This window comes from Arachis hypogaea, chromosome 3, assembly GCF_003086295.3.
Source record: "Arachis hypogaea cultivar Tifrunner chromosome 3, arahy.Tifrunner.gnm2.J5K5, whole genome shotgun sequence".
Taxonomy (NCBI): domain Eukaryota; kingdom Viridiplantae; phylum Streptophyta; class Magnoliopsida; order Fabales; family Fabaceae; genus Arachis; species Arachis hypogaea.
Genome location: NC_092038.1, coordinates 128,280,356 through 128,308,076, shown reverse-complemented (window position 1 = coordinate 128,308,076; position 27,721 = coordinate 128,280,356). Strand labels below are relative to the sequence as shown.

Below are 27,721 nucleotides of genomic sequence, written 5' to 3'. Positions count from 1 at the left end.
TCTCCGATCTCTTCTTCCAACTACGCAAGAATAATTGAATATGTAACTCTACTGCAAAATGAAGCTTCAGATCTTCTTCTGAATATCTGATTTCTTAGTCAACAATTACTCTCATAATTATCCTAACATATTATCACAATAATTGAAGCTTATGGCCCACCGGGTTCCTCTTTTTATATTATATTATATATGTACAACACATTTCTTTCTTTAATCTTTATTAAAAAGGATGTTGAATAAGTCATTGTAATTATCAAAATCCTGACTAATATTTATGCAGTATCATTTATTTTATTTGATTTTTCACGCATTGATTTGGCGTCAGGGACGGTTCTACATACATTGTTGTGGGGGCAAGCGCCCCCACTACAATTTGAAATTTTTTTGAGTAATACATGATAATAATATTTATTTGCCCCCATTAGATTATTAAATTTGACCCCACAATAAATTTTTACTCAACTTTTGGTACTTAATCGTCAATTTAAAAATTTTATATTAGAAATTTGTTAGAATTTAGAATGATCAATTCTCAAATTTAAACGAAATTAGTGTTCTTTTTTAAAAATCAACTCAAAAGAATATTATTTATCTTCTTTTCAAATTAACTTTAATTTTTGCATAGCAACTGTATCAATTGAAAGAACTTTTTTAACTATAAATATAAATAAGAGTGGACTTCTAATTGTGTTAGGAAGTGAATTTTTAAATAATTATTTAGTAATATATATAAAAAGAGAGAAATTTTGATGGTAGTTAACAAAAAAATTATTTAATTTTTTAAAATATAAAACCTAAAATAATAGAAATTTAAATTATATATTATTATTTAAATTACTATTTTAGTATTGTAATTTATATATTAGATATTTTGAAGGCTAATCATATTTTACAATAATAAAATATAATCATAACAATAGTTATGTTATATGTACATAAAAAATAATTATTTGTATAAAATATATACTAAAATATAAAATACACATTAAAAATAAGTTAAACAATACATATATTTATACACAGATATATAATAATTAATAAATAATTTAATATTTAATTTTTTATATACATATATTATTTTTATTATAAAAATAATTATGATGTTATATAAATTTTGCCCCCACTACCAAAATTTTCTGGATCCGTCAATTGGCGTATTTGGACCTGCCTCTTCTATAGTTTATCCATAGCACTAACAAAAAGACAAAAGCAGATAAGAACGAATGCTTTATTTAGAATTAAATATTATCCTTGTCTTTATCTTTCGGACACTGCCTAATCTAACCGCTAGAATTAATTATGGATGGTTTATATTTTCGGGCGATAAATAATTTACTCTGAACGCGTCAACTTCATGCAATACTTTTCCCGGTAACACCAAGGAACGCGCAAGAAAAATCACATCTAAATATTTTATCATTTCAGTAACATTAATAATATATAGAAAAATATTTATAAATATTAGGGAAATAATTAATATACTTTAATAATTGTTTTGTTAGCCAGCTAGTAGTAAGTTGTAAGGAATTTGCTAAGAATCTTGATTCTTTAGCTTTGTAACGAAGAACCTAGAACAGGAATCTTGTGTAAATAAAAATGCTGTCCGATTCTCTGTTGCTATCGCTAGATGGGCACATGATATATAGCAGTCTCTATCGCAAGAACACTTACGTGTATTGGGATTTTAATGAACACTATTCACGAACCCAAATCTGCATACAGAGAAGGGGACGCGCGCGCGCATATATATATATATATAGCAGACTCCTGTTCTTGCACACCATATATGAAGCAAAATTTTTTTCACAATCCATAAATCCAGATTTAGAATTTTTGTCATAATTAAATTTTAGCATAATCAAAAATAAAATTTTTACCATAGCATAATCAGTTAATTACAAACAAAATACACAATTAGAATTTATAATAAAATTTTGTTAGCAAAATTAAAATTTTTAGCATGATTAGTGGACAAAAGCAGAATCAATTTAAAAGCAGAATCAAACAAAGCAGAAATAGAACACGTATAAACAAAATCGAAACAAAGCAAAAACAGAACGTATTAGAAGCAAGGAGAACTAGTGCATAATTCAAAGACGACGAGTAATGGAAGTCGAATATGTCTTTCACTTACTTCTATCATTCTAGGTCTCTTTTTCTCTCTTTCTCTCTCTTCGCATTCTGTAATAACTAAAGCACCAGTGACAGCCACGGAAAACAACTTGTGGGACTTTTTTCTCTCTTTTGTGAGGCCCAAACCTAAATTTTTGGGGATGTATTCTTGTACCCTTATGTCTCTACCCTAATCAGGTTTTGGTGTCAATTTTTGAGGTAGAGAGTATAACCACCAAAGTAAGAGAGAAGAGGAAGAACATAATTTTTGTTTTTATGCAAAGTAGCAAACTTCAAATAGCAGTTTCTAATTCGTTCACCGTTGGATTGACTTGAAATTTGAACTGCGTGTTTCTATCATCTTGTTCTTCATTCTGGATGGTGAAAATATTGATTGGAAGTCTGCAGCGGGAGAAATTGGCTTTGCAAGAGAGAAAATAGGTTTTTCGGTTTTACATAGAGCAGCAGTCTTTGAACAAAAGTTTCTCATTCTTTCACCGTTGGATCGATGAGATATTTGGACTGCAGATTTTTCTCATCTTGTTCTTCATTTTGGACGGTGAAAATTTTTATTGGAAGTCTGCAGAGGGAGAAATAGGCTTCGAACAGAAGCTCTGTTTTTTGGGTATTTTTCATCTTCTTGCTTCTCATTTGTAAGCTTTGATGCTTTGATGTTTTGGCTGGTTATATCCACGATTTGTGCTTTATTTCAAACTCTCTTATACCTCATTTGACTATAATGGAGCTATTTCATTGATCTAGATGACTCATGGTTTTTACCTCTCACATTGAAGGGGTTTTCCATGTTAAAATCTCGGTATATTTTTGTTATTGCCTTACTTGCTATATTTACTTGTTTCTAGTTGCTGCCATATTGTGTTGTGAGTGCTTCCATTTTGTTCTTGTGTTGGATATTTGTGTTGTTTCCGTTGCTAGGCTCTTTCATATTGGCATCAGAGCTTGTTGGTATTTTTTTAAGCTTGTGATTTTGTGAACAATGGAAGTTAATACTAATACTAGTAGGATGATTACTCTTAATGGTCTTAATTATGATTTGTGAAAGTCAAAGATGAAAGATTTGCTTTATGTTAAGAATTTTTATCAATTAGTTTTTGGTACAGAGAAGTCTAATGATAAATCTGATGATGATTGGACTTTGTTGCATAGACAAGTTTGTGGATATATTAGGCAGTGGATTGGCGAAAATGTGTTGAACCATATTATTAGAGAGACACATACTCGAATCCTTTGGATTAAACTTGAACAGTTTTATGCTTGGAAAACTGGGAATAACAAGATGTTTTTTATCAAGTAGTTGTTGGCTTTGAAATATACAAATGAGACATCAATGACAAATCACTTGAATAACTTCCAAAGAATTATGAATCAGTTATCTTTCATGGGTATCAAGTTTGATGAAAAGGTTCAAGGATTGTTACTTCATGACTCCTTACCAGACTTGTAGAAAATTCTCAAAATATTATTGTCCAATTCTGTTCCTGATGGTGTAATTTCTACGGATCTTGCCAAAATGAGTGTTTTGAATGAAGAATTTGTTGGTCATCAAATTTTATCAAAGGAAGACCTCTTACTAATCCTTTCTTGACAAGCTTGTTTATTTGAAACATACTATCATGACCAAATTTCTTGTGTCATAGCCACTTTTCAGATTCTTTAGAGTGAAAATAAGCTACATTTTGATCCTTTAGTTCATTAAGTGTAAGTCCCTACACATTATCACAACGCTTAGCTATAAACAATACATTATTGGTCTTTTTACTTATAACACAGCATTCCAATCTTTTAAAAATTACCAAATAACCTAAATCACACAATTGACTTATGCTCAAAAAATTATGCCTCAAACCATTAACTAAAAAGACATCATCAATAAAGGTAGAATGATTGTTACCTGCTTTTCTAACAGCAACAATTTTACCTTTTTCATCATCTCCAAAGGTTACAAAACCTCTATCATACTTGTTAAGTTTGATGAAGAAGGTTGACTTTCCAGTCATGTGCCTAGAATACCCACTATCCAAGTACCACATATCTTTCTTTTTCTTGGATGCTAGGCAAATCTGCATAAGATTTCATTCAACCTTAGATATCCAAATTAATTTGGATCCTTTGAAGTTAATCCACCTTGGTTGTCCAAGTGCATTAAAGTCACAAACAACATTGTAAATTTGGTTTCCTACTTTTCTTTTTTCAATGAAGCATTGTAAGTAAGAATGACCTATTTTCTTACAATTTTGGCAATGATTTTCTGAAGCATGTTGCTGAAAAAGATGTAAATTATGATGCTGAAAATGATTAAATGACTGAGGTTTTATATTTTTTGAAAAGCGAAAATTTCTTTTAACAAAATATTTGTTATTACTGTTTCTTTTTGCAAACGCATTCAGAGCAAAATTTCTATAAGCATACGGGCTTCTTGAATGAGGAGTTCTTTCGTGAAATTGTGAGTTTTTGAAAGCAACCTCATTTTTTTATACATAGCCCAAACCCGACTTGATTGATGCAGGTTCAGTTTTTGAAGATGATGCGGTTTCATCAAAATAATATTTTTCAAATTCCTCTTCATAGGAGGGAACATGTCCCAGACCAGATTTATTCATGATGGATTTTGTTTTTGAATAAGAGGTTATAAATTTTGTTGAAAGATTATCAAAAACTACATTATCTTTTGTCACATATCCTAACCCAGATTTTTCAAACAATGGTCTTTGATTTGCAAGTAATTTGTCCAAGTTGCTGGAGATTTGAGCAAATTTTGCTAAATCATTATTCAATCTTTTAATCATTTCATTTAATCTTTCATCTTCAGCAATAAGCTCTTGTGAAGGATCCATAATGTGCTTTTCTTTTAGTTTCTCAAGTTCAAATTTTAGGAATCTATTTTCTTCAATAATGTCTAAAGCACATTCGGTTTCCTTCACCTTTTCTCTCAAAAAATTATGTTCAGCTTTTAGTATTTCTTTTTCAAATTTGCATTTATTGTATTTGTTCAGTAATTTTTCAGAATTCAGAGTGAGATCATCTATGATAACATGTAAATCATCTATGGACAGGCCATAGTAATTTACCTCATCAAGTTGATCCTCACCAGCCATAAAACAGATTTGAGCTTTGCATTCGGAGTCTTCTTCCTCATCTGAATCGTTCTTAAGGTCCTCCCAAGATACCATGAGCACTCTCTTCTTTTCTTTTTTTCCTTTGTCCTCCTTTTTGAGTTTCAGACAGTTCTACTTGAGATGCCCAACCTCCTTACAGTTGTGACAAATTACTTTGCTCATGTCCTTCTTGTACTCCTTTGAGCTTGAGTCCTTGTACTTGACTTTGTTCCTCATTAGACTTCTAAGTCTCCTAGCAAAAAACACAAGTTCATCATCTGAAAAATGGTCACTAGACTCACTTTCTTTTGATTCAACTCTTGACTTAAGGGCTATTCCCTTTTTCTTTGAATCTTGGTTTGTGTGTGTGGTTTCATAGGCAAAGAGTTTCCCTCCCAACTCATCATATGTTATGGGACTTAGATTATTGCTTTCGGCTAGGACAGTGGCCTTTGTTTCCCATTCCTTTATGAGGCTTCTAAGGATTTTTCTCACTAGGGTTTGTTTTGAGTAGGTTGTACCCATAGCATCGAGGTTGTTGATTATGATTGAGAATCTCTCAAACACTTCATCAATACTTTCTGCATCCTTCATGTTAAACATCTCGTATTCTTTTCGCAGTATATTAATCCTTGTTTCTTTGACTTGTTTAGTGCCTTCGTTTGTAACCTGGAGTTTTTCCCAAATTTCTTTGGCTGTCTTGCATCTAGACACCTTTCGGTACTCTTCAAAGCTGATAGCATAGTAAAGTAGGTTGATGGCTTTAGCATTCAGCTCCACTTTCTTCTTGTCATCATCTTTCCATTTAGTTTCTTCTTTTGGAGTCACCACTCCATCAGCACTTGTCTTTATTGGAATCTTGGGGCCGCTTACAACAATTTTTCATATGTTATAATCAATGGATTAGATGAAGATCCGCATCCTCTCTTTCCAGTAGGCATAGTTCTTCTCGTTGAAGAAGGGAGGCCTGTTGTTTGGCTGGCCTTCTGTAAGAGTGTAGGCAACTGTGGTTGTGCCCAAGTTGTTCGCCATTGGACCTTTGCTCCAAGCGGTGAAGCTTAATTCTTGAGACCTTGGCTCTGATTACCAATTGAAGGTTGTAGAAGGTTTTGAGAAGGGGGGTTGAATCTATGGCCTTCTTTTACTTTAAAGAATTTTGCCTTTGCTTGCAAACTTTTACTTAGAATTAGTTTGAACTATGCAGCGGAAATTTTATGAGACAATTTGGTTTTGTCTCATAAATAACAGAAAATAGAATGTTGAGAAAGAGAAGAAGAATGGCACCAGCATGTATCCTGGTTTAGTTGTCTTGTGCAATGCAACCTACATACAGTCTCCACCACAACTGTGGTGAAATTTTCACTATATTTAAAGTATTACATACACCAATTTATAGGATTCACACAATCCTTTCTCTCTCAAGTTATAACATAACTTGACTTGGTTATGCTAATACCTAACTTTTCACTCTAAGTGCTAACCCAACTTACAAAGGGGTACCTCACAGGTACAAGACACAAGACTTAATAAACAACCTAAAGAAATCTGAAATTACTCTAGGCTTTTCTCTCAAGTCTATCACTCAGCCTTTTATCACTTATAAGTTTTTTCTTGATTCCTCTCTTTCAGCCTTTTTCACTCAAAAAATTACAGAAATATATACATTAAAAATGAAATGCACACTGTAAAACATGAAGGAGATTGATGCTCCAACAGCCTCCGTTGCTATAAGTTGAACCGGATTCAGTTAACTTTAATTAAGTTCTTCATCTTGGCAGAATGCTTCTTTTACTAGAAAACATTGTCCAAAGTTGATGAACTCTTCACAGAGAAACTCTTCAGAACAAACTCAAAATCTGGTTCTCTCTCCTTGTCTTCAGAAAGAAGAAAAATTTTCTTTTGTACCTTTTTCAATGTTGCTGAGTTGCCCTCTTCCAAGTCAACTCCTCGAGTTGTGTGCTTCACCAACTTACCATTTCACTATTTTTAATTAATCCCTAAATTAGGAATTTTGAATCTGAGCCTTTTTGCTTGACCAAAAATCTCAGGGTAGCAATGAAAAAATTGTTTAGTAGTAAACCTAGATCTGAACCCTTGAGCTAGAGCTTTGTCTCCAAGAAACCATTGTGGCCTTTGAATCACAGTAGTGATTATCAGAAATCACTTTCTCCATTTATCCCAAATTAGAGTAGCAGAGAGTTGGAGAAGAAGTGAAGAAAGTAAATTGCATGCAAATGGAAATAAATCACATTTAACTTCTGACTTAACTTAAATGTGTTTGATTTGGGTGATTAGACATTTGCTTTCTTTGATTAAGCTTTCTCTTTCTTTCTTCTTTGATGAAATGAGCAAGAAGAAGAATGAGACTTTCTCTCTCTTTTTTTCTGAGATTTTATCCAAAGCAAACTTGTGAGGTGCATTGGAAGGCTTCAGCTTGAATGGAGTCATCTTGGGCTTGTGTTGGATTTGTTTCATTTGGCCCAGCTGAATTCTTTGCTTTGATTTCTTTGGGTTTTCTTTGTTTAGACAACCCACCAGCAATGGTTTTTGTTTTCTTGCATTTGGGCTGCTGTTTTTTTTATTTTGGCCTGCATCACTTTCTCAAACATAATTAAAAACTAATTGAATGATTAACTCAATAAAATAATATTTGTCATCAACAATTGAAATTAGTTAATTTCTTAACTCAATAATCACTGTGGTTAAAAGGGACATGTGAAGAAATTTTTTTGGTAGCTAAAGAAGGAGAAAGCCAAGGTAAGTAAAGACAAGAGCATAAATAAAGATGGTGTAGCAATGAAGACAAGGTCAATGTAACTCATGATTATTTTCTTCTTGTTGAAGAGTTTAAATCTGTTAACCTTGTTGATAATAGCACTAGTTAGATGATTGATAGTGGGGCTTCTATTCATGTAACATCTAGGAGGGATTTGTTTACATCTTATACTCCTGGTGATTTTGGTGATGTGAAAATGGCTCATCAAGGTATTGCAAAATATGCCGGTATTGGACATGTTTGCTTAGAAACCTCCAACGGTACCAAGTTGACTTTGAAATGTGTAAAGCATGTTCCAGATATTCGGTTGAACTTACTTTCTGTTGTTAAGTTGTATGATAAAGATTTGGATAGCTCATTCTCTCGTGATAGTTGGAAGATCACCAAGGGTTCCATGGTTGTTCCTAGAGGTATACGATGCTCTACTCTTTATTTAATTCAAGTAAAGATTGTGAAAGATGTTGTTAATGCTGCTGAGTTTGTTGATGAAACTAATTTATGGCATAAGAGATTATGTCATATGAGTGAGAAAGACATGAATATGTTATTCAAGAGGAATCTTTTATATGGTTGCAAGGTTGCTTTGAAAAAGTAAAACCATTGCTTTGCTGGGAAACAAAATAGATTTTTTTTTTCAAGAGCAATCCACCTTCAAGGAAGCCGGAGATACCTGACTTGGTGCATTCTGATGTATGTGGGCCGAAGAAGACAAGAACACTTGGAGGATCTATTTATTTTGTAACCTTTATTGATGATCATTCTAGAAAATTATGAGTTTACACTTTGAAGACCAAAGATCAAGTTTTGAACGTGTTCAAGCAATTTCAAGCTTCTGCTGAAAGGGAAACTGCAAAGAAGTTGAAATACATTTATACTGACAATGGTAGTGAGTACTCAGGTCTATTTGATGCTTATTGTAAAGAGCATGGTATAAGACATCAGAAGACTCCTCCGAAGACTCCTCAGTTGAATGGCTTGGCTGAAAAGATGAACAGAATATTAGTTGAAAGAGTTAGGTGCTTATTATCACAATTTGGATTGGAAAAATCCTTTTGGGGTGAAGTTTTGAGCACTGTTGTTCATGTCTTGAACCGGATTTGAAGTGTCAGCGAAGGTATGGTCAGTTAAAGATGCTTCTTATGATCATTAAGAGTCTTTGGATGTAAAGCCTTTATTCATATTCTTAAAGATGAGAGATCCAAGCTTGATGTAAAGACTAAGCAGTGTATTTTTATTAGCTATAGCATGGATGAGTTTGGTTACAGGTTTTATGATCCTGTTAGCAAGAAGGTGATTCGGAGTAGAGATGTTGTCTTTGTTGAAGACCAAACATTGAAGGATGTTGATAATGCGGAGAAGCCAATGGTTCAACCTAGTGATCATTTTTCTGACTTGGATATTACTCCCTCTATGCCTATGGTGAAAGATGGTAGAGTTAAAGTTCAAAATAATGAGCATGATACAAGTGCAGGTGAAGATGGAACAGTTGATCCGATACTTCATGAAGTTGGTGATGATGATCAAGATGAACAACCAGCTTTAGAAATTCCTGCAAATGCACTTAGAAGGTCTACAAGAGAGAGGAAGCCTTCGTCATGGTATTCTCCACATGAGTTTGTTTTGTTGACTGATGGGGGAGAACCTGAATATTTCGGAGAGTCTGTTGAAGATGAAAGCAAAACTCAATGGCTTGAAGTTATGCAAGAAGAAATGAAGTCCTTGCTTGAGAATGATACCTATGAGTTGGTGAAGCTAGCGAAGGGTATGTGAGTTTTGAAGAACAAATAGGTATTCATAATCAAGAACGAAGAACACAATTCTAAGCCTTGGTATAAAGCCAAATTGGTTGTTAGAAGCTTTAGTCAGAGAAAAGGTGTTGATTATGAGGAGATTTTTTCTCCTGTTGTGAGGATGTCATCCATTCGTGCTGTGCTTGGATTAGCAGCTTCTCTTGATGTGGAGATTGAGCAAATGGATGTGAAGACAACTTTTTTTCATGGTGATTTGGACAGGAAAATCTACATGGAGCAATCGGAGGGCTTCGTTGTTAAAAGAAAGAAAGATTTTGTATGCAAGTTTAAGAAGAGTCTTTATGGGTTGAAGCAAGCTCCAAGATATTGGTACAAGAAATTTGAATCTGTTATGGGGAGCATAGTTATCATAAGACAACTTCATATCATTGTGTATTTGTGCAAAAATTTTCTGATGATGATTTTATCATTCTTTTGCTTTATGTGGATGATATTTTGATTGTGGGTAAGAATGCTTTGAGGATTAATGAGTTGAAGAAACAGTTGAGCAAGTTCTTTGCTATTATAAAGGACTTAGGTCATGCCAAAAAAATTTTGGACATGACTATTCCTCTCGTTATAAAGATTCCAAGAAGCTTTATTTGTCACAGGAGAAGCACATAAAGAAGGTGCTTCAAAGGTTTGGTATGAATGATGCCAAATGTGTTGCTAGTTTTTTTGCTCTTGATTTTAAGTTGAGTACCAAGCAGTGTCCAACCACTGATAAGGAGAAGCAAGAAATGGATGAAATTCCTTATACCTTAGTTGTTAGAAGCTTGATGTATGCTATGGTGTATACTAGACCAGACATTGCTCATGCGGTTGGTACTGTGAGTCGTTTTCTCTCTAATCCAGGTAACGAACATTGAAATACTGTTAAATGGATTATGAGATATCTCAAAGGTACAACTAACTTGAGTTTGAGTTTTGGTAGTGAGAAACCTTTGCTAGTTAGCTTTACCGATGCAGACATAGCAGGAGATATTGATTCTCGAAAATCTACTTCAGGTTATTTAGTCAAGTTTGCAGGGGAACTATTTCATGTCAGTCAAGGTTACAGAAGTGTGTTGTACTTTCTACTACAGATGTAGAGTTTATTGCAGCAACTGAAGCATGTAAAGAGTTGTTGTGGATGAAGAAGTTTCTTGTAGCACTTGGTTTCAAGCAAGACCGTTATGTGTTGTTGTATGATAGTCAAAGTGCTATTCATCTTGCCAAGAATTCTACTTTTCATGCAAGATCTAAACATATTGATGTTAGGTATCACTGGATACGAGATGTGTTAGACTCCAAGTTGTTAAAACTTGAGAAAGTTCACACTTATGATAATTGTGCTGATATGATGACAAAAGCACTCTCAAGAGATAAGATTGAAACATGTTGTTCAATCACCGGAATGGCGAGGGCCTCCACCTAGTTGAGAAGGGGGAGATTTGTTGGGCTTTTTTCTCTCCTTTGTGAGGCCCAAGCTCAACTTTTCGAGGGTGTATTCTTGCACCCTTATCTCTCTACCCTAATCAAATTTTGGTGTCAATTTAGAGGTAGAGAGTATAGCCACCAAAGTGAGAGAGAAGAGGAAAAACAAAATTCCCGTTTTTATGTAGAGCAGCAAATTTTACATAGCACTTTCTTATTCGTTCACCGTTGGATCGACTTGAAATTTGAACTGCGTGTTCCTATCATCTTGTTCTTTATTCTGGAGGGTGGGGATGTTGATTGGAAGTCTGCAATGGGAGAAATTGGCTTTGCAAGAGAGAAAATAGGTTTTTCAATTTTACACAAAGCAGCAATCTTTGAACAGAAGTTTTTCATTCTTTCACCGTTGGATCGATGTGAAATTTAGACTGCATATTTTTCTCATATTTTTCTTCATTATGGACGGTGAAGCATTTTATTGAAGGTCTTCAGAAGGAGAAATAGGCTTCGAACAACAGCTCTATTTTTTTGTGCTTTGATATTTTGGCTGGTTATATGTACGATTTGTACTTTGTTTGAGACTTTCTTGTACCTTATTTAATTATAGTGGAGCTATTTTATTGTCTGGACGACTCGTGGTTTTTACCCCTCACATTGTAGAAGTTTTCTACGTTATAATCTCGGTGTGTTCTTGTTATTGCTTTACTTGCTATATTTACTTGTTCCTAGTTGTTGCCGTATTGTGTTGTGAGTACTTTCATATTATTCTTGTGTTGGATATTTGTGTTGTTTCTGTTGCTAGACTTTTTCACAATCGGTGAGGCTAGAGGCGAGACGAGGGAAACTAGATGCGAGGCAGGAGAGGCAGCGGTGAGCTGGAGCTAAATGAGGCTAGAGATGAGAGAAACTGGACGCGAGGTAAAGAGGGATGGATGAAAGCAAGATACCGGAGACGAGAAGGAAAAAGAGTAAATTAAGGGTTTTTTTAAAATTTAAAAAGTAAGAATCGAGCATTGTCATTGAGGTTTTTGACTTTATGTGTGTTGTCATTGAAATTTTTTTGTCATCGTAAAAACTTAATTATAAAATTCAGTATGTTATAAAGATTTAATTAAAAAAATATAAAAACTCAATTAAAATTTAATAAAATTATAAGAAACGATAGAGGAATTAAATTTTATTGTCGTGATACAAAGAGATTTTCAGAATAAAAAATTTAAGTTTCTTATAGAATTTTGTTAAGTTATTTTTGTTTTTAAATTTCATCAAGGAATTTAGTTATTAAAAAAGCTAATTTAGAATGAAAAACGCTTACAATAAAATCTTGTCCTGTTAAGTGAATTCAACTAAAGTGTGAGACATGAGCTCTTAACGAATGCTAACGGATGATGGATTCTAGAATCTGGCAAATAAACATACACTAAGCACATTTCTTTTGTTTGGATTTATAACCTCATTTATGCAAGAAAAGAAGTTGCTTAGTCTAACTTAATCAAACACCGTATATGAGGTAAGATAGCTGATTACCATGTCTTGCACTTATAGTCTTATACATCTTAACAAATTAAACGCATGTATTTACTTTTATCTATATTAAGTATATATTAAAATTAATTATTAATATAAAATATATATTAAAATATATAATATATATTAAAAATAAATTAAATTATATAATAATTAATTTTAATGTACAGATAATATTTTTATTTATTTAATATCAGAGAACATGGCTGTTGCTCTGACACTATGAACTCTCCAAAATGAATATTTACCAAACTTAATTGCTAAAAATCACAGCGGTAGTTAGATCAAATAAAGGAGGTTTCATCTATAAAAAGTTTTATCTTCCTCGTGAACTTGTCTGATTTAATAATATAATAATATTAACCTTGAGGCATTATAGACTAATAATATTAGCTAGAAGTCTAGAACTTTGCATATAATCCAAAAAGCATAAAAATAAATAAATAAAGCTTAGTAGATTAGCATCAAGTAAAGTAGTTTAGCATGAAGAGTATACATGTATGGTATGCGTATGCATCCTAATAAGTAATAATAATAAGTCCTAACCATATCTGCGGTGCTGCCAAATTCCAGGACCCCCGGCGGCCAGTGCTTCTAACTCAACTGGTTTCATAATACAATGTTGCCCATTATACCCCTGCTGCATCTCCATTGCTATCTTTCTCTCCAACTCATGATGCCTCTCGAATCTTCTCCTCATTAGATTCTCCCTCCGACTCATCATCGTCAACTTGTTCTTTTCTCTCTTCTTATTATCGTCCGTTCTTCTTCTGCTTCCACCAATTGGAACCGGTATTGCTTCCAAACCCATTAACTTCGCTACAACCCCTGGCTTGCACCACACGACACTCTCTCCAGCCACCGTTGTTGGCAAACACATCTCCCTTTCAAAATCATTGATCTCTTCTTCCATCAACATTCCCCCTAAACTCCTCTCGCTGCAAACCGATCTTCTTCCTTCCACTGTTCCGAAAGAGGATCGGTACATAGCATCCCTACCGTCAAGCGAAAACCTTGGATATTGGTTCAACGCGTTCCTCGCAGACCTCAAGATGTCGCTGTTGTTCACACAAGACATCCTTCCCCTTCGTATGGAACTGTATTCGTTGAGCTTGGCCTTCCTCGCCATCTCTTCCTCCATTTCAAGTTGCAGTATCAGATCCTCCAGTGTTGGAGAGCTTTGCTTTGAAGGGGAGCTTATGTTGTTGTGTTGGTTGAGTGTGGAGGTGGAACCGTCGTTGTTGCACAAGGTTCTGAAACCTTTCTTCATCTTGGCACCAAAGGAGTTTTTGAGGAGAAAGAAGGGCATGTCCTTCATGAGAGAAAGAGAAAGAGAAAGAAAAAGAGAACAAGTGGTGCATGGTTGTCAAAAATAGTTGGTTATAGAGAGGAGAGGATGCTACAGGAATGCATTGAAACTGAAACGTGAATGGAGTGAATCAGAGCGGTGTGGCGTGAATGGAGAAACAAGTGCAATTAGATATGAGACTTAATAGCAGTCACATGATAGATAGGGAAAGTTAAGGGATTCAATTCACGTTCATTCACAGGTTCTTCAAAAAAGCATTATATTATTGTGTGTTTATAGCAGAGTATGTGATAGATTACCTAATTCATGCCTTCTCAGATACCATTTTTCTTCTACTCTACAATTGGTTGGAAGAAATCAAGGCCATTTATTAAAGTCGTGGAGGTACACTCCATCAGAAACTATTGAACTGCCACCCTCTCCATCTTTGCATCTATTTCTAGCTTACTACTATGAAATATGTCGGCAATTTTATAATTCTAATATAATGCATATCCTCCATAATGTATTTTAACTTCAAACAAATTTATGCTCATTCATTGCATAACTTAATAGAGTAGGGTAGATGTAAATTCTGGAGTAAGTTGTTTCTCCTAATCCTCCATAAATGATTTGAAGATTTTCTCTACTATTTTTACAGGGTATTCATATGTACCAAGACAAATTTATCCAGTATCTTTCCCGTTTTTATGGCTGCGGTTTAAAAGGAGACCGAGATTAATTGACAGAAACTAAGAAATTAAAATCCCAATATTATATTTGGTGTAAAACCTACATGATTGAATTATATTATAATATTTTGTTTAGTCTAAAATAAATATAAAGATAAATTAAAAATATTTATTAAAATATATTTAGTTATTAAAAAAAATTTTGTTAAAGTTTTAATGTCTCTAAAAATTTCAGTATTTTATGTTTTTGTTTTCAAAGTTTTTTGGTAAATGTAATGGAATTCAACTAACGGCACTGAATTCTATTTTTAAACGGTATATCATGATTGAAATCCAAAACACTCGTTTAAACCGTCCATCTAATTATGTTAGTAACGACTTTCAATTGCATTTTGCATTATCTAGTAGCTCACTAGCTCCATATGAAGAGCATGTATAAAATTGATCAATATGTCTTCGGTACATTTCGATATTTGAAAAAAATAAAAAATAAAACCACATTTGTAATGAAAAAAACAAACCGTAGTGTTTTACCACACACAAACACAAACTGACGGACAAACTTACCATAGCCACCGATGTGACATGAATGGCCACTGATTGCAACTTAGTAACATATTTATGTTAAGATTTACGAAACCTGTTGTGTATCAAAATACCCTCTACCTGTGGTTTTTCTTTACTGTCTTATTTACAAACTAAGATCAGCCCCCTTCGGCTTATAATATGAGGAAGGCACTTACTAGATAAATGTTGAAAACTATCTATGATTTCTCCGTGTTCCGTATAATTATATGTTTGTGCACTTAGCAAAGAATGGTTCAGATGACTGTTCATCATTCAGTTCGAGCGAACTGAATTCTACAACTTCCTCTTATAAGCCATGAGCTGTGGGAGAGAAGAATAGCAATGTAACAGTGGTAAGAATAAAATGTTGGAATAAAAAGGTTTATTACCCATGGAACATAGTCACTTTAGAGAATTTACCAGATAACCACGGATGAGGTTACAACTTTTCAGTTCAGCCAACGTTTCTTGTTCTCCTAGAGCACGTACCTTATCTTTTTTTGGATCAACTGTTCTTTCACCTCTTATAATATTGACTTGCGGCTCTCCCGGCTCTTCTACCAAGCATAACTCAACATCATCTGGCTGCTGTGCAGTCTTAACTGCAACATACTGCAGAAAAAAACAGTGAGTGACGATATGTGATACAAAACATTTGAGTATCACTTGATCTGAAAAAAGATATAACCTTGCTCAGTGAACTGACTGACAATGTAGGCTTGCACTGAAGGTATGGCTCCTGCAAATTTGGTCCTCTTTGTTTATCCATAGAGACAACCACAAGAAAGATATCCGACTGAAACAGTATAGGCCAAATGTCGGATCTTATCATATAGTTGCAGTATCAAGTGCCCACGCAAAGAATGATTATAAGAAGGAAAAGAAAAATAATTATAAAACATGAACTTAGCAGCCTTAACATGAATCTGAATCTGAGCCCTGGTTTAAAAGCTGTCAGAGTGAAACCTCAAACAGGTGACCATGTGACCATGAAGCCAAGCATATAGTCTGGTACTAGAAACAATCAATACTAAAAGAATAAATTACCCTGTCATCATTTTCTTCAGAGCTGTGAAGACGATCAACCAACTTGGAGATGCGACTGTTTTTGGAATTTTTCCCATTGGCAGAATTCTTGCCATTTCCTCGGGTGTGACTCCGCTGTCCATTCTTCCCCCAGGCAAGTGTACTACCAGATGAAGTTATGACATCTCTATCCCCTTCAGGAGTATTTTCCTCTCCGGCTACATCCGCGTCAGTAGAGGCAGAATGCTGAGGAAACTGTGTTTCTCCGCCTCTTTTGCATCTTTTTGGTCTGTTTTCAGTCTGCTCATCACAGGAAGATGAGCCCTTCCCCCCTTCATTATCATTCACACCCTCATTGTCATCGGATACTTCTTGTTCACCTGCATTTCTGAAGCGTTTTCTTCTCCTCATATTTGAGGTTCGATAGTTACCTTGTGACCTCCTTACGAAAGCCACTGCTGCTGATTTAGCATTCCGTTTCTTACCCAATGCTTCTGTCTGTCGTCTAAGAGTCTGAGCAATGGAAGCTTGAATCTTCTTAAAAAAGATAAACACTTGAATTATTAATAATACAAGCTGGTGTAAAAAAAAATAAAAAATAAAAACTTGCAAACAAAATATAACACAGATGAGCAACTTTAATTTCTTGATCTTGCTAACAAACTCGACAATGCCAAAGCACAACTGCTGCTAGAATAAAAAAATGTACAGTTGCCATAAAATTTATAAACATCCATATTTTAAGAAAAGGCGAGTCAAATCCCACCTGTTTATTGTGAGTCACCTCGTCTTCGTGTAATGCCAATTCCTAGTACATAACCTTGTTAGTGAGTTATTCTTTCAGAGACATTTTTCAATCATAGATACAGTATGTCGACATTACCTCCTCCTCATACTTATCAATATCTGGATAGAGAGCAGCAATCAAGGCATCATAATTTGGATCATCCCTGAGTGAGCGTCGGCTAGCACAATGTGTACGGCAAGCAGGGCATTCATTGTTACTGTAGCAAATTCAATCCAGACATACTCAAAAGATGAAATATAAAACTTTTGCTGCAAAATCAACGTAGACCATTCCATATATGTGTGTTGTGTGTGTATGGGTGTGAAATAATAAAGTAATGGTGGCAGTTTGAGGACTAACCCAAGACGCATAGATTTGTCTATGCACTCTCTGCAAAAGCGATGCAGGCATTCCATTACAGTTCTTGTTTTCCGAATGATGCCTACACATAAAATAAAAATCAATAATCAAATTCAAAAGGTTTAGGATTCTGCATCCAGGATATCTTGTTAAAAGTTAAAACTCAGTCTTAAAGCAAATTGTGCATGCAAAAGTATAAAAAGGCAAAATCTATCATTTTTCTAAATAAAAGAACCTTTTCATTTTGGTAAATGAATTAAAGATGTAGTTAATCCAATATTACTACATGAATAACTTATTTAAGCACATACTATAAAATTATGAATAAGTCAAATATCTAATGTCCATACATCATTATTTGCAGAATACATACGTATGTCCACTGTAAGCACATTTTTAACGTCTCATACAATTCCGTCGTGCTGGATAACTGTCCTAGTTAAAGATCCAATTGAATGCAACAAACTTTCTACAGATGTAATGAATAAAATCACAACTATAATGGAACAAATATCTATCCCAACTTCCTAAGATAATCTAACGGTTAATTGTCCAATTATATTATGTACTAAGCATAAGCCCTCCTTCTGATTTATCCTTTCTTTATCTCCTGTCAGTTCATCTACATTAGCATCTGAGCTCGGTGTTACCACATTAAAACTTAAAGCATCAAAATGTTGAAGGAAAACCGAGGAAACAGAACAATTACCTCTTTCCATTGCTGGAATTATAACAAATATCTTGCCAAGTAAGCATGCTAGACTAATTGATGCCTTACATTACCAAAAAACTATCCAGCGAAGAAGGTTCATACCGACATCCAATTCTAGAAGAACATCAATCATATATAATTACGCAGTCTAGCATCTGTTAAAAATTACAAACCTAGGCAGATGGGGCACTGAACTTCCTTGCGTACATCTGCCAATTTTATAACCACATATCTGTAAATAAAAGCCAATACAGAGGTATTAGTATGTCTCTTTTTTTTCAATGATAGAAGAATATTATTACGAGATAGGAGGATAAGATTCCCTCCATACAAAAACAAAACACAAATAAAAGATCAATGAAATGTCGTTTTCCGATATCTCAACATGAAGAAGAATCGTTCTTACAGACCAAAATCTCATGTCTTTACTCTAGGAAGGATCATTTGTATGATAACAGGAAACACAAGTAGTTAGCTTCATCTTAATTCTTGTCAGTTAGAAGGGCATGTTATCTGATGCATGCATGCAAGCGTTTCACACCATTGGCTTAGCAAAGTAGCATGACCATGAAAATATCATTACATTCTGATTTCAAATGGGTAAGATAGAAATCCTAGGTGCCAATGAAAACTAGGATTCAGTTTTTAATTGCAGAAGACTCAACATAGATTTAAGTATTGCCTCTCATGGCACCATGATACAGTCACATACAACCAAACCAAGAATAATTGAAACGTTCAAATTATTCTTGTCTAATCTGAAATCTAATACTCGAACGATCTATCTCTAGTACCAAACTCAATCGAACTTTGACCACGTAAACAAGTGGGAAAATGTAACAACAATTCGAAACAGAATAAACACACATAAAATCATATTAAAAGTCACCAAAGTAATCAAACGATTCAACGTCGAACTTGGGAGCAACCAAACCATCCAACGCCAGAGAAGCAAGACCGAAAAGCATCACTAACAAATCAGCTAAACTATGGTAGCACACTCAGAGAGACGAGACACGGGAACCGTAAAACAAAGGCAACAGAGAATCAAATCCACATTGAAAATTCAAGCTGCAGCAAAATCGATCGAGAAAACAGAAAAAGCAAACGAAAAGAAAGCAATGAAAGACAAATCGATAAGTAAAGCGACGGAATAAATGAGAAACAAAAAAATCAGCTCAACATACTCCTCCTTGTCGCCGTTGCTCAAAGAGTTGCTTCGATCGGATTCTAGAGATGAAAACAAGGAAGCAGAAGAGACAAAAGAAAATGATAAGCAACAGCACGAGTTATGCAAATCCGGATGAGAATGAATTTAGGGAATCGAAGCGCAAAAATCGAGATGAAAACGACACGTACCGACTTCATATTCTTGCTTCTCGACGCTGTTGGCGCGCAGAGCATCCTCGTGCTCCTCCAGAGACCCATGCAACCGCTTCTGTGCTGGCATTGTTTACTGTTGCGACCACAGCCTATCGACGAATGAAAGACCGTAACGCTTCGCCGCCGGAGGAAGCTGCTGCGGCAGCGGTGGGAAACGGAGAAAAGAGACGGAGACAAAGTGTGACTTCAACGCCTTGACCAGAGAGAGAAAGAGAGAGGGTGGTGGGGGCAGAGGGTGAAGGATGAAGCTCGTGATTTGTGTCATTCAGAAGTAGCGTTATATAGTTGACACTGGAAACGGAGTATTGGAGTAACTTCCAATAAGAGTTAGACACGTAGGTGTGTAGGGTAATATCTTATTTGACAAAATTGGGAGATGGACGTAAAAGATCGTGGTGTTATCCTGGTCCATTTGTTGTTATTATGAGCCATGATGCAGCTGATCATTACTCTTATTTTTTACTTTTTAAGATTATTTGGTTGGGCAGGCCTTGGTGTATGAAATTTCATCCCGGGTGAACCTTATTCCTCCAGGAATAAATTTCTTCCCGGCGAATACTAATGCGGCATGAAAAAAAATTTGTTATTTAAAGTATCAAAAATGAAAATAAAATATTTTAAATTCTAATTTTTAAATTTTAAATTTGAATTATTAATATAAAATATAATAAATAGTGACAAACGAAGATATGGACACCGTAAAACAAATAAATAGAACAATTACAAACGACGAGACAATTGAGTAGAGAGAGAGAGAAAAAAATAGGTACACAGTATAACTGAGGGAGGCAATTGAGCCATGCGAGGAGCGACGACGAACAACACACAAGCAGCCACGACCAACAATAATTAGAGTAGAAAAATTGTATAAATAGACAATGAAAATATTAAATAATGTGAATAATAAATATATTAAATATTCATTTTACTAGATGTGTGGATGATTATTCTAATATTAAGATTTAGGTAGATAATTTAGACGTGTAATATGATTTAATTTAATTGGTGATTGTTCACGTTGTTTAAGAAAGTTATTGGTTATCTAACATTATCCTTAAAGTAGTAGCGGCAAAAAAACATTAATTTAATGAAAAATATGTGAGTTAAGTTTTAAAGTGGTCTCTAAAATTACACTTAAGTCTTAAAATAGTTTCTGAACTTAATAGTTACCCAATTTCAATCTTAAAGTTGTACACCGGGATCCACAGTCGTCCTTTTAGCAATTTCTGTCCACCTGACTCCACCAGAAAGCTGATCTGGATGCCTCTGTGACACACTGGCAAAGAAACGACTAGCTGACGCGGAAGAGTAAACTTTTTTTTATTCAATTTGGTCCCTAAAGTGAATTTATAAATCCTAATCCCCAATTTTGAACATCACTATCTGCAAGGCTACTCTCTTCTTCTCTCTTTGCTCTTCTCCATCTTCAAAAGCACACAGTTATGGCTAGCGCAAGCAACGCTTCTGAGAGATCGAACAACTCACGATCTTTTAGAAACATTACGAGAAGAATAACTATAAACAGAGATTCGTGTTTGCCAGAATGGTGTGGGTGCGGGTCGAGACCAGTGTTGTAATGCTCAGCGACGGATTCTAACCCAGGGAGACCATTCGTCAGTTGCCCAAACTACAATATAAGTGGTTGTTGTTGTTTGCTGTATTTCTGGATATGAACTTGGCTGATTCAGTTTTTTGGGTGCAGAATGTAGGTAACAGGCTGTGTGGGTTGTTTCTGTGAGTAGATAAAATCTGGAAGAAGATGTGATAACATGTGATGGCAGAACAAACTCTTTAATTGATAATGAAAAATGGAAGATGAAGATTGCTTGAAAATTTGGGAGGCTAGAGTCTGAAGTTAAGGTTTTAAAAATGGGTAGGATTTTGGTATTTGTATTTATACTACTGATTATAGGAGTTATTCTTTTGTTAAAACTAGATAGACAATATGGCCAATTGTATCTGACAAAAAACAAATGACATGTTATATGCATATATTGTTCTTATACCTGTACCTATCTTTTTATTTGAAACAAATACAAATTAAAGTAAACGACATCACTGTGCTTGCATATTTTGAAAATTGAAGAAATAATATGAAATAGTAATTCATTCATTCATATTATAATACTTGCCCATAATATAATGAAACACTGCCAAAATATTGTTCACCTATAAACATTGTTCATCCATTATCTCAAAGTTTTCATCATAATTAAGACCTTATGAAACCATAAATCCATAGTATCCTAATTAAGATAGCATTGAAAGTATATAATCTAAATAAAATAGATGGACAAAAATATTAATTGTTCCATATACATAACAATCTAAGTCTTCATTTCTTGGTTCTGGGTGGTCTGAATCTAGTGTTAGGCACAAATTTCATAAAGTTTGCAAGCCTTGTAGCAGTCTCCTATGTTGCACCTTGGATAGGATTAGGTGGAAGATTTCTTGCTGGTTGAGTGCTAGCTGTAACATTCTACCACATAGAGTCTTATGCTTAATTCATAAAACAAAGGTGGCCATGTATTATGACTTCTAAAATAATATATATATATATATATATATATATATATATATATATATATAAAGGGTTTATATCTAGGAGCCTTGGAACAAAAGTTAAATAAAAGCGTTATATAGAAAAGCGCATCATTCACGAGAGCGATAAACGTAAACCAAGAGAGATAAGAGTAAAGTAAAACATAGATATATAAAAGAAGAGTTCCAAAATAAAGATAACAAAGCTTCTGACTCGGCTTGCGAAGTTAAGACCGGCCAGAGCATATATACATACATACATACATATATACATGTGAAATCCAAAATACCCAAAATACTATTTATAGAACCTGTTTCTCCAAGTCAACCTCTAAGAGGGACAAAACATTATATATATATATATATATATATATATATATATATATATATATATATATATATATATATGGACATATTCATATAAAACCAAAATGAAACCCAAACGGGTAGAGTTCTTCGCTTGCAGAAAGCTTCTAGTATGCCTCAGCGAGGTGCCTCACGTCTTACATCTAAAAACCACAAAATATGTATGGGGTGAGAACCGGAGGTTCTCAACATGGTAACGGAGCCCACATAACTAACATATAATATCTCGGAAAAGCCATAAACAATCTTAGAACTTCCAACAGTCAAATTTAAAGCTTAGAGTTAAAATTTAAAACCATAATACAAGGTGAGTTGTCTAAGGTTCTTAATCCCAACTCAATTCTAACTTAATTCTAACTTATTCCTTCAGTTTCTCGCCTTCCTCCAATCCTCCAAAACTCCGGTTCAGAGACAAACAATACAGACAAAGTAAACACAAGTAGAATACAGATACAGTAGGTAACCAATATAGCAGATAAGTATAGATATTCAAATAAGCAAATCCAAGTAGTGCAAAACCAAACAAGACACATAAATGCATATAATGCATGCCTTTCCTACTGGCCGTGAGTTCACGTGTCAGTTACTTTGCAGAACCCGACACATCCAGTAGCTAACCTGGATATGGTCCTCTTGAAAACCAGTGGGCAGTACACTACCATGACCCCCACCTGGCGGGCGGTACACCACCACGAACCCCACCATTGCGAGTGATACACCACCACGAACCTAGCAAGATCTTCAATTGGAAAAACAACACACACGTGGGCGGTAAACAACCACGATTTTCATAGACATTTCGACACTGGGTAAGCCGTAAACCACCACAATCCTTGCCAGGTCAAAGCTCAAAAATCAATTTCATTTTTAAATTCATTATAAATCATCCACACATTCATTCTCAATCCATGTCAGGTCCATATCACAAAATCATCATCAATTATCTTATACCTCATAAACTTAGAACTCAACACGTACAAATTCATATACTCATCATCAATATAACAACAGTTCATAACCATCATTCTCATCAATCATTATCGCAAGTTCAAAACCAACTCAATATTTCACCAAAACTTTTAACGTTAACAAGTTCACAACATTCAACCTATCCTACGGTCAACTAACCTAAGTTTTCATGTTACATTATATTTTAATTACGAGAAATTGAAACCATACCTTGACCGATTTCGTCCTAAGTCACAAGGCACCGTAAGCCCTCAATACACAAGCTCCAAACCTTCACCAAGTGAGTTTCCAGCTTTGACTACCCGAGTTCAAACCTCCAACATCATCATTATTGTTCCAATTCACATTTACACGACCTAATTTCACACAATTGCACACACAACCACTAATTTTACTACCCAATCTCATATAATTAAAGGATTCACAAGGGTTGTGAGTTCCTTACCATTACTCACAAGCAATTGGACAAAATCCGATAATTTTCTGTTGCCAGAGTACACCTAAATCATCAAAATTATTCAATTCTTCAATACTATAAACCCTAAGTTTTGAACTGAGATAAGAAGATCTAGGTGAGAAAACTAAAGTTTCTTACCAAATTGTTTAGGTAAAGGATTTTGAGACGAACGCATAGCCGTTGACGGATTGTTAATCGGAACTCCGAATCGAAAGTTATAGGGATTTGAATGAGATGTTAGGGTTATGGAGTTTTCTTCCTTCTCCTCATGCAACCAGCAATGTGTTTCATTGCTTGGGGAAGGAGAAGAGCTAATGCTCTTCATATAATGTTGGTTGGGTTAGGCCCTTAGGTCCGTTCTCGGCCCGATTCACTCGGTTCGATCTGTTTAGTCCAATTTTGGGCCAAAATTTTTAAAATTAGTGTCAGAATTCATGTTTTAATTAATTCTATCTCATTAAACTATAAACTTAATTTTTTAATTTTCTTAGATTAATAATTAATTTATTAGCTAATTATTCACTAATTACTCGGGTTTACACTAGCTGGTAGGGTGGTAGTAGGTGGAGTGCTTGTTGATGGATTGCTACTTCTTGAAGTAGATTTTGTGGATTTGGACAACTTCCTTTTGGGAGGGAGTTTTGGTGGCCTAATAGGAGTGGGTGAAACCTATCAGCGGAAACATGTAAAATAATTAGTAAAATTGATAAGAATATGTATTTAATAAAATCAATGTCATTTAATATTGTGAACCTGTTGAGAGTCATCAGTTTTTGACAAAGGTAGTTGACTGAGTTCAAGCTAGATTTTAGTCTGAGGTTGTGGGACAGGGTGGCTTCACCACCGTTTACCGATCCAACTAGAGCATAATTTTTGGGCTGACCTTCACCCACCATTAGCAGCAATAACCTTAGCAATAGCCTCTGCAGCAACAGCCTCCTCTTCATCAGTAGCCCTCTTTGCACAATTCCTCTTGCTGTGTCCTGATTTGCCATAATAACGAAAGCAACCTTTTTTATAAATTTTTTTCAGTTTGGTCCTCTACTTCTTAATTCCACTTGGCTCCTCATCTGCATCATTTCCTTTTTTTTTCTTAAGTGGCCCTGGCTTCTTCCTAGACTTTGGTGCTTGTGGTCTATTATATAGTGAATTTTCCCATAATATTTGACTTGGAATTGGATTGATATGGAAGGCATATATGCATTATATGCTTCCATAGTCAACCACTTGTAACAAAATTCATCCGATCTTTTACCAGTCCTTGCCAATGCAACACAAGCATGCACACATGGCATCCCTAAACAGAATTAACACAACAACAAAGATAACAATAATAAGCCAACTATAATCTCAATTCCCACTCATGGATAACAATAATGAGATAACAATAAACATATAAAAAATATTACCCCTCAATTGCCAGAAATCACATGTGCAGAGCCTCTTTCCCAAGTTCATAACTATGTTAGTTGGCCAGCCATGAACTTCAAATTTCTCGTAGTTTGTGTCACCAGACCACATAGGGACCCAATTTTTTTATTCCTTCCTTATCTTTTCTAATCTGATGTGCTGTATTGGAGGTAGAATTTCAATGTTCGAATTAAGATTGACTTTGTTCCTCGCTATAGACCTCATTGCACAGTCTATTTTTTGTCTCTCTTGCACAGGTGTGGTCATCCATGAACGTCTTGATCTGCCAGCAATTATTTTCAGTATTATTAGAAGCATACACTAGCCAACCATAGCTCTCATCCTTACACATAGCTCTCATTCTTACATTATCATTCTTATTAAACTGAATCATCCTACCCTCCTGAATACAATATTCACGCACAGCCTCTTTGAACTCAATCTTTGTAGTGAGTGTCATTCCAACCTCAAGCATAAGCTCTCCAAACCTTCCTCCTTCTTTGAATACAAGAAAGACCTCATATGAATTAACCTTCTCCAACTCATCCTCAGAGTTCGAAGGAGTCTTCATTTCTTTCGAGTGCCATGAGTCTCCACCATCAGATTCATGATAAGCTTCATCTTGGGCATCATGATATGGTGCCATTGATCCAAACTCAAGAATCGGTCCAAAAAATAGTTCCTCATCCTCAGACCCTGAGTTTGCACACACAGGACCATCATTCTCAACCATAACAGCTTTCTTTTATTTAGTAATTTTTTTATCTGTTCTAGTTCTTAGTTTAACATTAGTCTTCTTTTCTGATGATCTCTTCACAGCCATGTTTTCTTCCTCACTAGGCACCTTATCACCACCGGCCAATACGGCTCATCCTTTATACTATCATCACTGTCATGGCTATTTGAGGAATCATCTGAGATAGACAAAGCCACAAAGACTGTTTGGGGCTATTTTCCTTAGCAATTGATCTTCCAATAGCTCTAATAGCAGTTGCTCTTTTTAAAGGCCTCCTTTCATGTGGTGCTGCACTTTTTAGATTCTTAGAGCTTCTCTTTGGTACATCAGATTTCTTAATTTCTTTTAATTTGGACCATGGTTTAGGAATTGCAATGGGTTGGGCCATTATTTTTTGTGGTGGGTTGGACTTAGATCCAAGAGCTGCAGTGGGTTGGGCCAATATTTTTTTGGTAAATTTGGTTTACCAACAAAAATTAAAGTAGGTGGGATCTTTTGTTTTGGTCCTAAAGACAATTTCAGTAGGCTTTCTTGTGGAGACTATTTTTTGGGTAGGAATAGTAGTGTCACTTGGTTCAAAATTTGGAGTACATGGTGTTGTGGTGGAAATTGGTTCGGTTCTGACATTGGTGGTAGGGTTTGGGGTGGGAATAAAGTTTTGTATCACCATCAACTCCTTGCCTTTAGATGATATTGGTTCTGCTTCCTCATTATACAAAGGTTCAGAGACTCCATGTTCATAGTACACAATGGTCTATTAGGCACCAACCACCGAGATTGAGTCACCTTGTCATACCCAATGTTCTTGTGGAAGTCTCAGATTAAAAAGATATCCAATGTGTCTATAGTAACTCCCAGCAACTCAAAAATCTCTCCACCATTGTAAGACATACTTCCATCATGCTCTGTGATAAATGACCCTTCATGGTGAAATATGATGATAATCAAGGGATCATCCATCTGTAATTAAAAAAATTGAATGATCAGACTCATTATCTTTAACCACATTACCAAATTGGAAACTCCACAACTAAAGCATAAAACCATGTTCTCAACTGTAAATGCAGTAAACCCTAAATCATAAAAAATAAGTTTTCACCTTAACAAACAATTGCTACTCAGTCCATAATTTTATTGGCCTAACCACTAAGAAACCTAGTTATGAGCAAATCCTAGCAAATAGCACAAAACACAAGCATGCATAGCCATACATTACACTCGAAGAAACTCTATTCAACTACTAAAAATATAAATTTAACAATAATATAAAAAATAGAGCTCTCTTATTATCATATATTTTTCCTTTTTTTTCCTTACCTGTTTCAGAGAAATCAGCCTTTAAAACTCTTTGTCTGATGAAGATGATGAAATCGATCCTCTAGTGCCTCGATTTTTGACGGAAATCACTGCGACTATAGCAATCACACAAATGCCATTGATGAGTGTAGAGGAGAAGAAAATAGCTCTGTTTGGGTTGTGTTTTGAGAGGGGGAGGCAATACGTTAGTTTAACATTGAAAGAGTGAGGTTTTTAGAGAGAAACGACATTATTTTCTTCCATTTATGCGCCACAACAATACTACGTCGTTTCCTCTTTGCCAGCATGTCACAGATGTGTCCAAATCAGCTTTCTAGTGGAGCCAGATGGACAAAAATTGTTAGATGGACGACTGTGGGTCCCGACGTACAAC

General features: G+C 35.0%; 1 protein-coding gene across 2 annotated transcripts; it reads right to left on the bottom strand.

Annotated features, from left to right (window-relative positions):
- Nucleotides 1-15,122: 15,122 nt before the first annotated feature.
- Nucleotides 15,123-19,806, bottom strand: LOC112791488 (putative E3 ubiquitin-protein ligase RING1a). Of its 2 annotated transcripts, none has more exons than XM_025834344.3 (10): nucleotides 19,529-19,806; nucleotides 19,357-19,399; nucleotides 18,343-18,401; nucleotides 17,458-17,539; nucleotides 17,194-17,314; nucleotides 17,077-17,118; nucleotides 16,332-16,847; nucleotides 15,973-16,080; nucleotides 15,705-15,896; nucleotides 15,123-15,605 (listed from the first exon to the last, which is right to left on the bottom strand). In XM_025834344.3, exons 1-10 carry the CDS (start codon nucleotides 19,617-19,619, stop codon nucleotides 15,579-15,581), a joined length of 1,281 nt encoding a protein of 426 aa, XP_025690129.1. In that variant the 5' UTR covers nucleotides 19,620-19,806; the 3' UTR covers nucleotides 15,123-15,578. The 2 variants fall into 2 exon arrangements, with proteins under 2 accessions (XP_025690129.1, XP_025690130.1); XM_025834345.3 differs by having other exon boundaries at nucleotides 16,332-16,844.
- Between the last annotated feature and the right edge of the window lie 7,915 nt (nucleotides 19,807-27,721).

Coding starts and splice junctions, on each gene's coding strand:
- LOC112791488 (XM_025834344.3), bottom strand. CDS start 19,619: ATGCCAGCACAGAAGCGGTTGCATGGGTCTCTGGAGGAGCACGAGGAT. Junction 19,400..19,528: donor GAAGCAAGAATATGAAGTCG/GTACGTGTCGTT, acceptor TTTCATCTCTAG/AATCCGATCGAAGCAACTCT. Junction 18,402..19,356: donor AGCAACGGCGACAAGGAGGA/GTATGTTGAGCT, acceptor TTTTATTTACAG/ATATGTGGTTATAAAATTGG.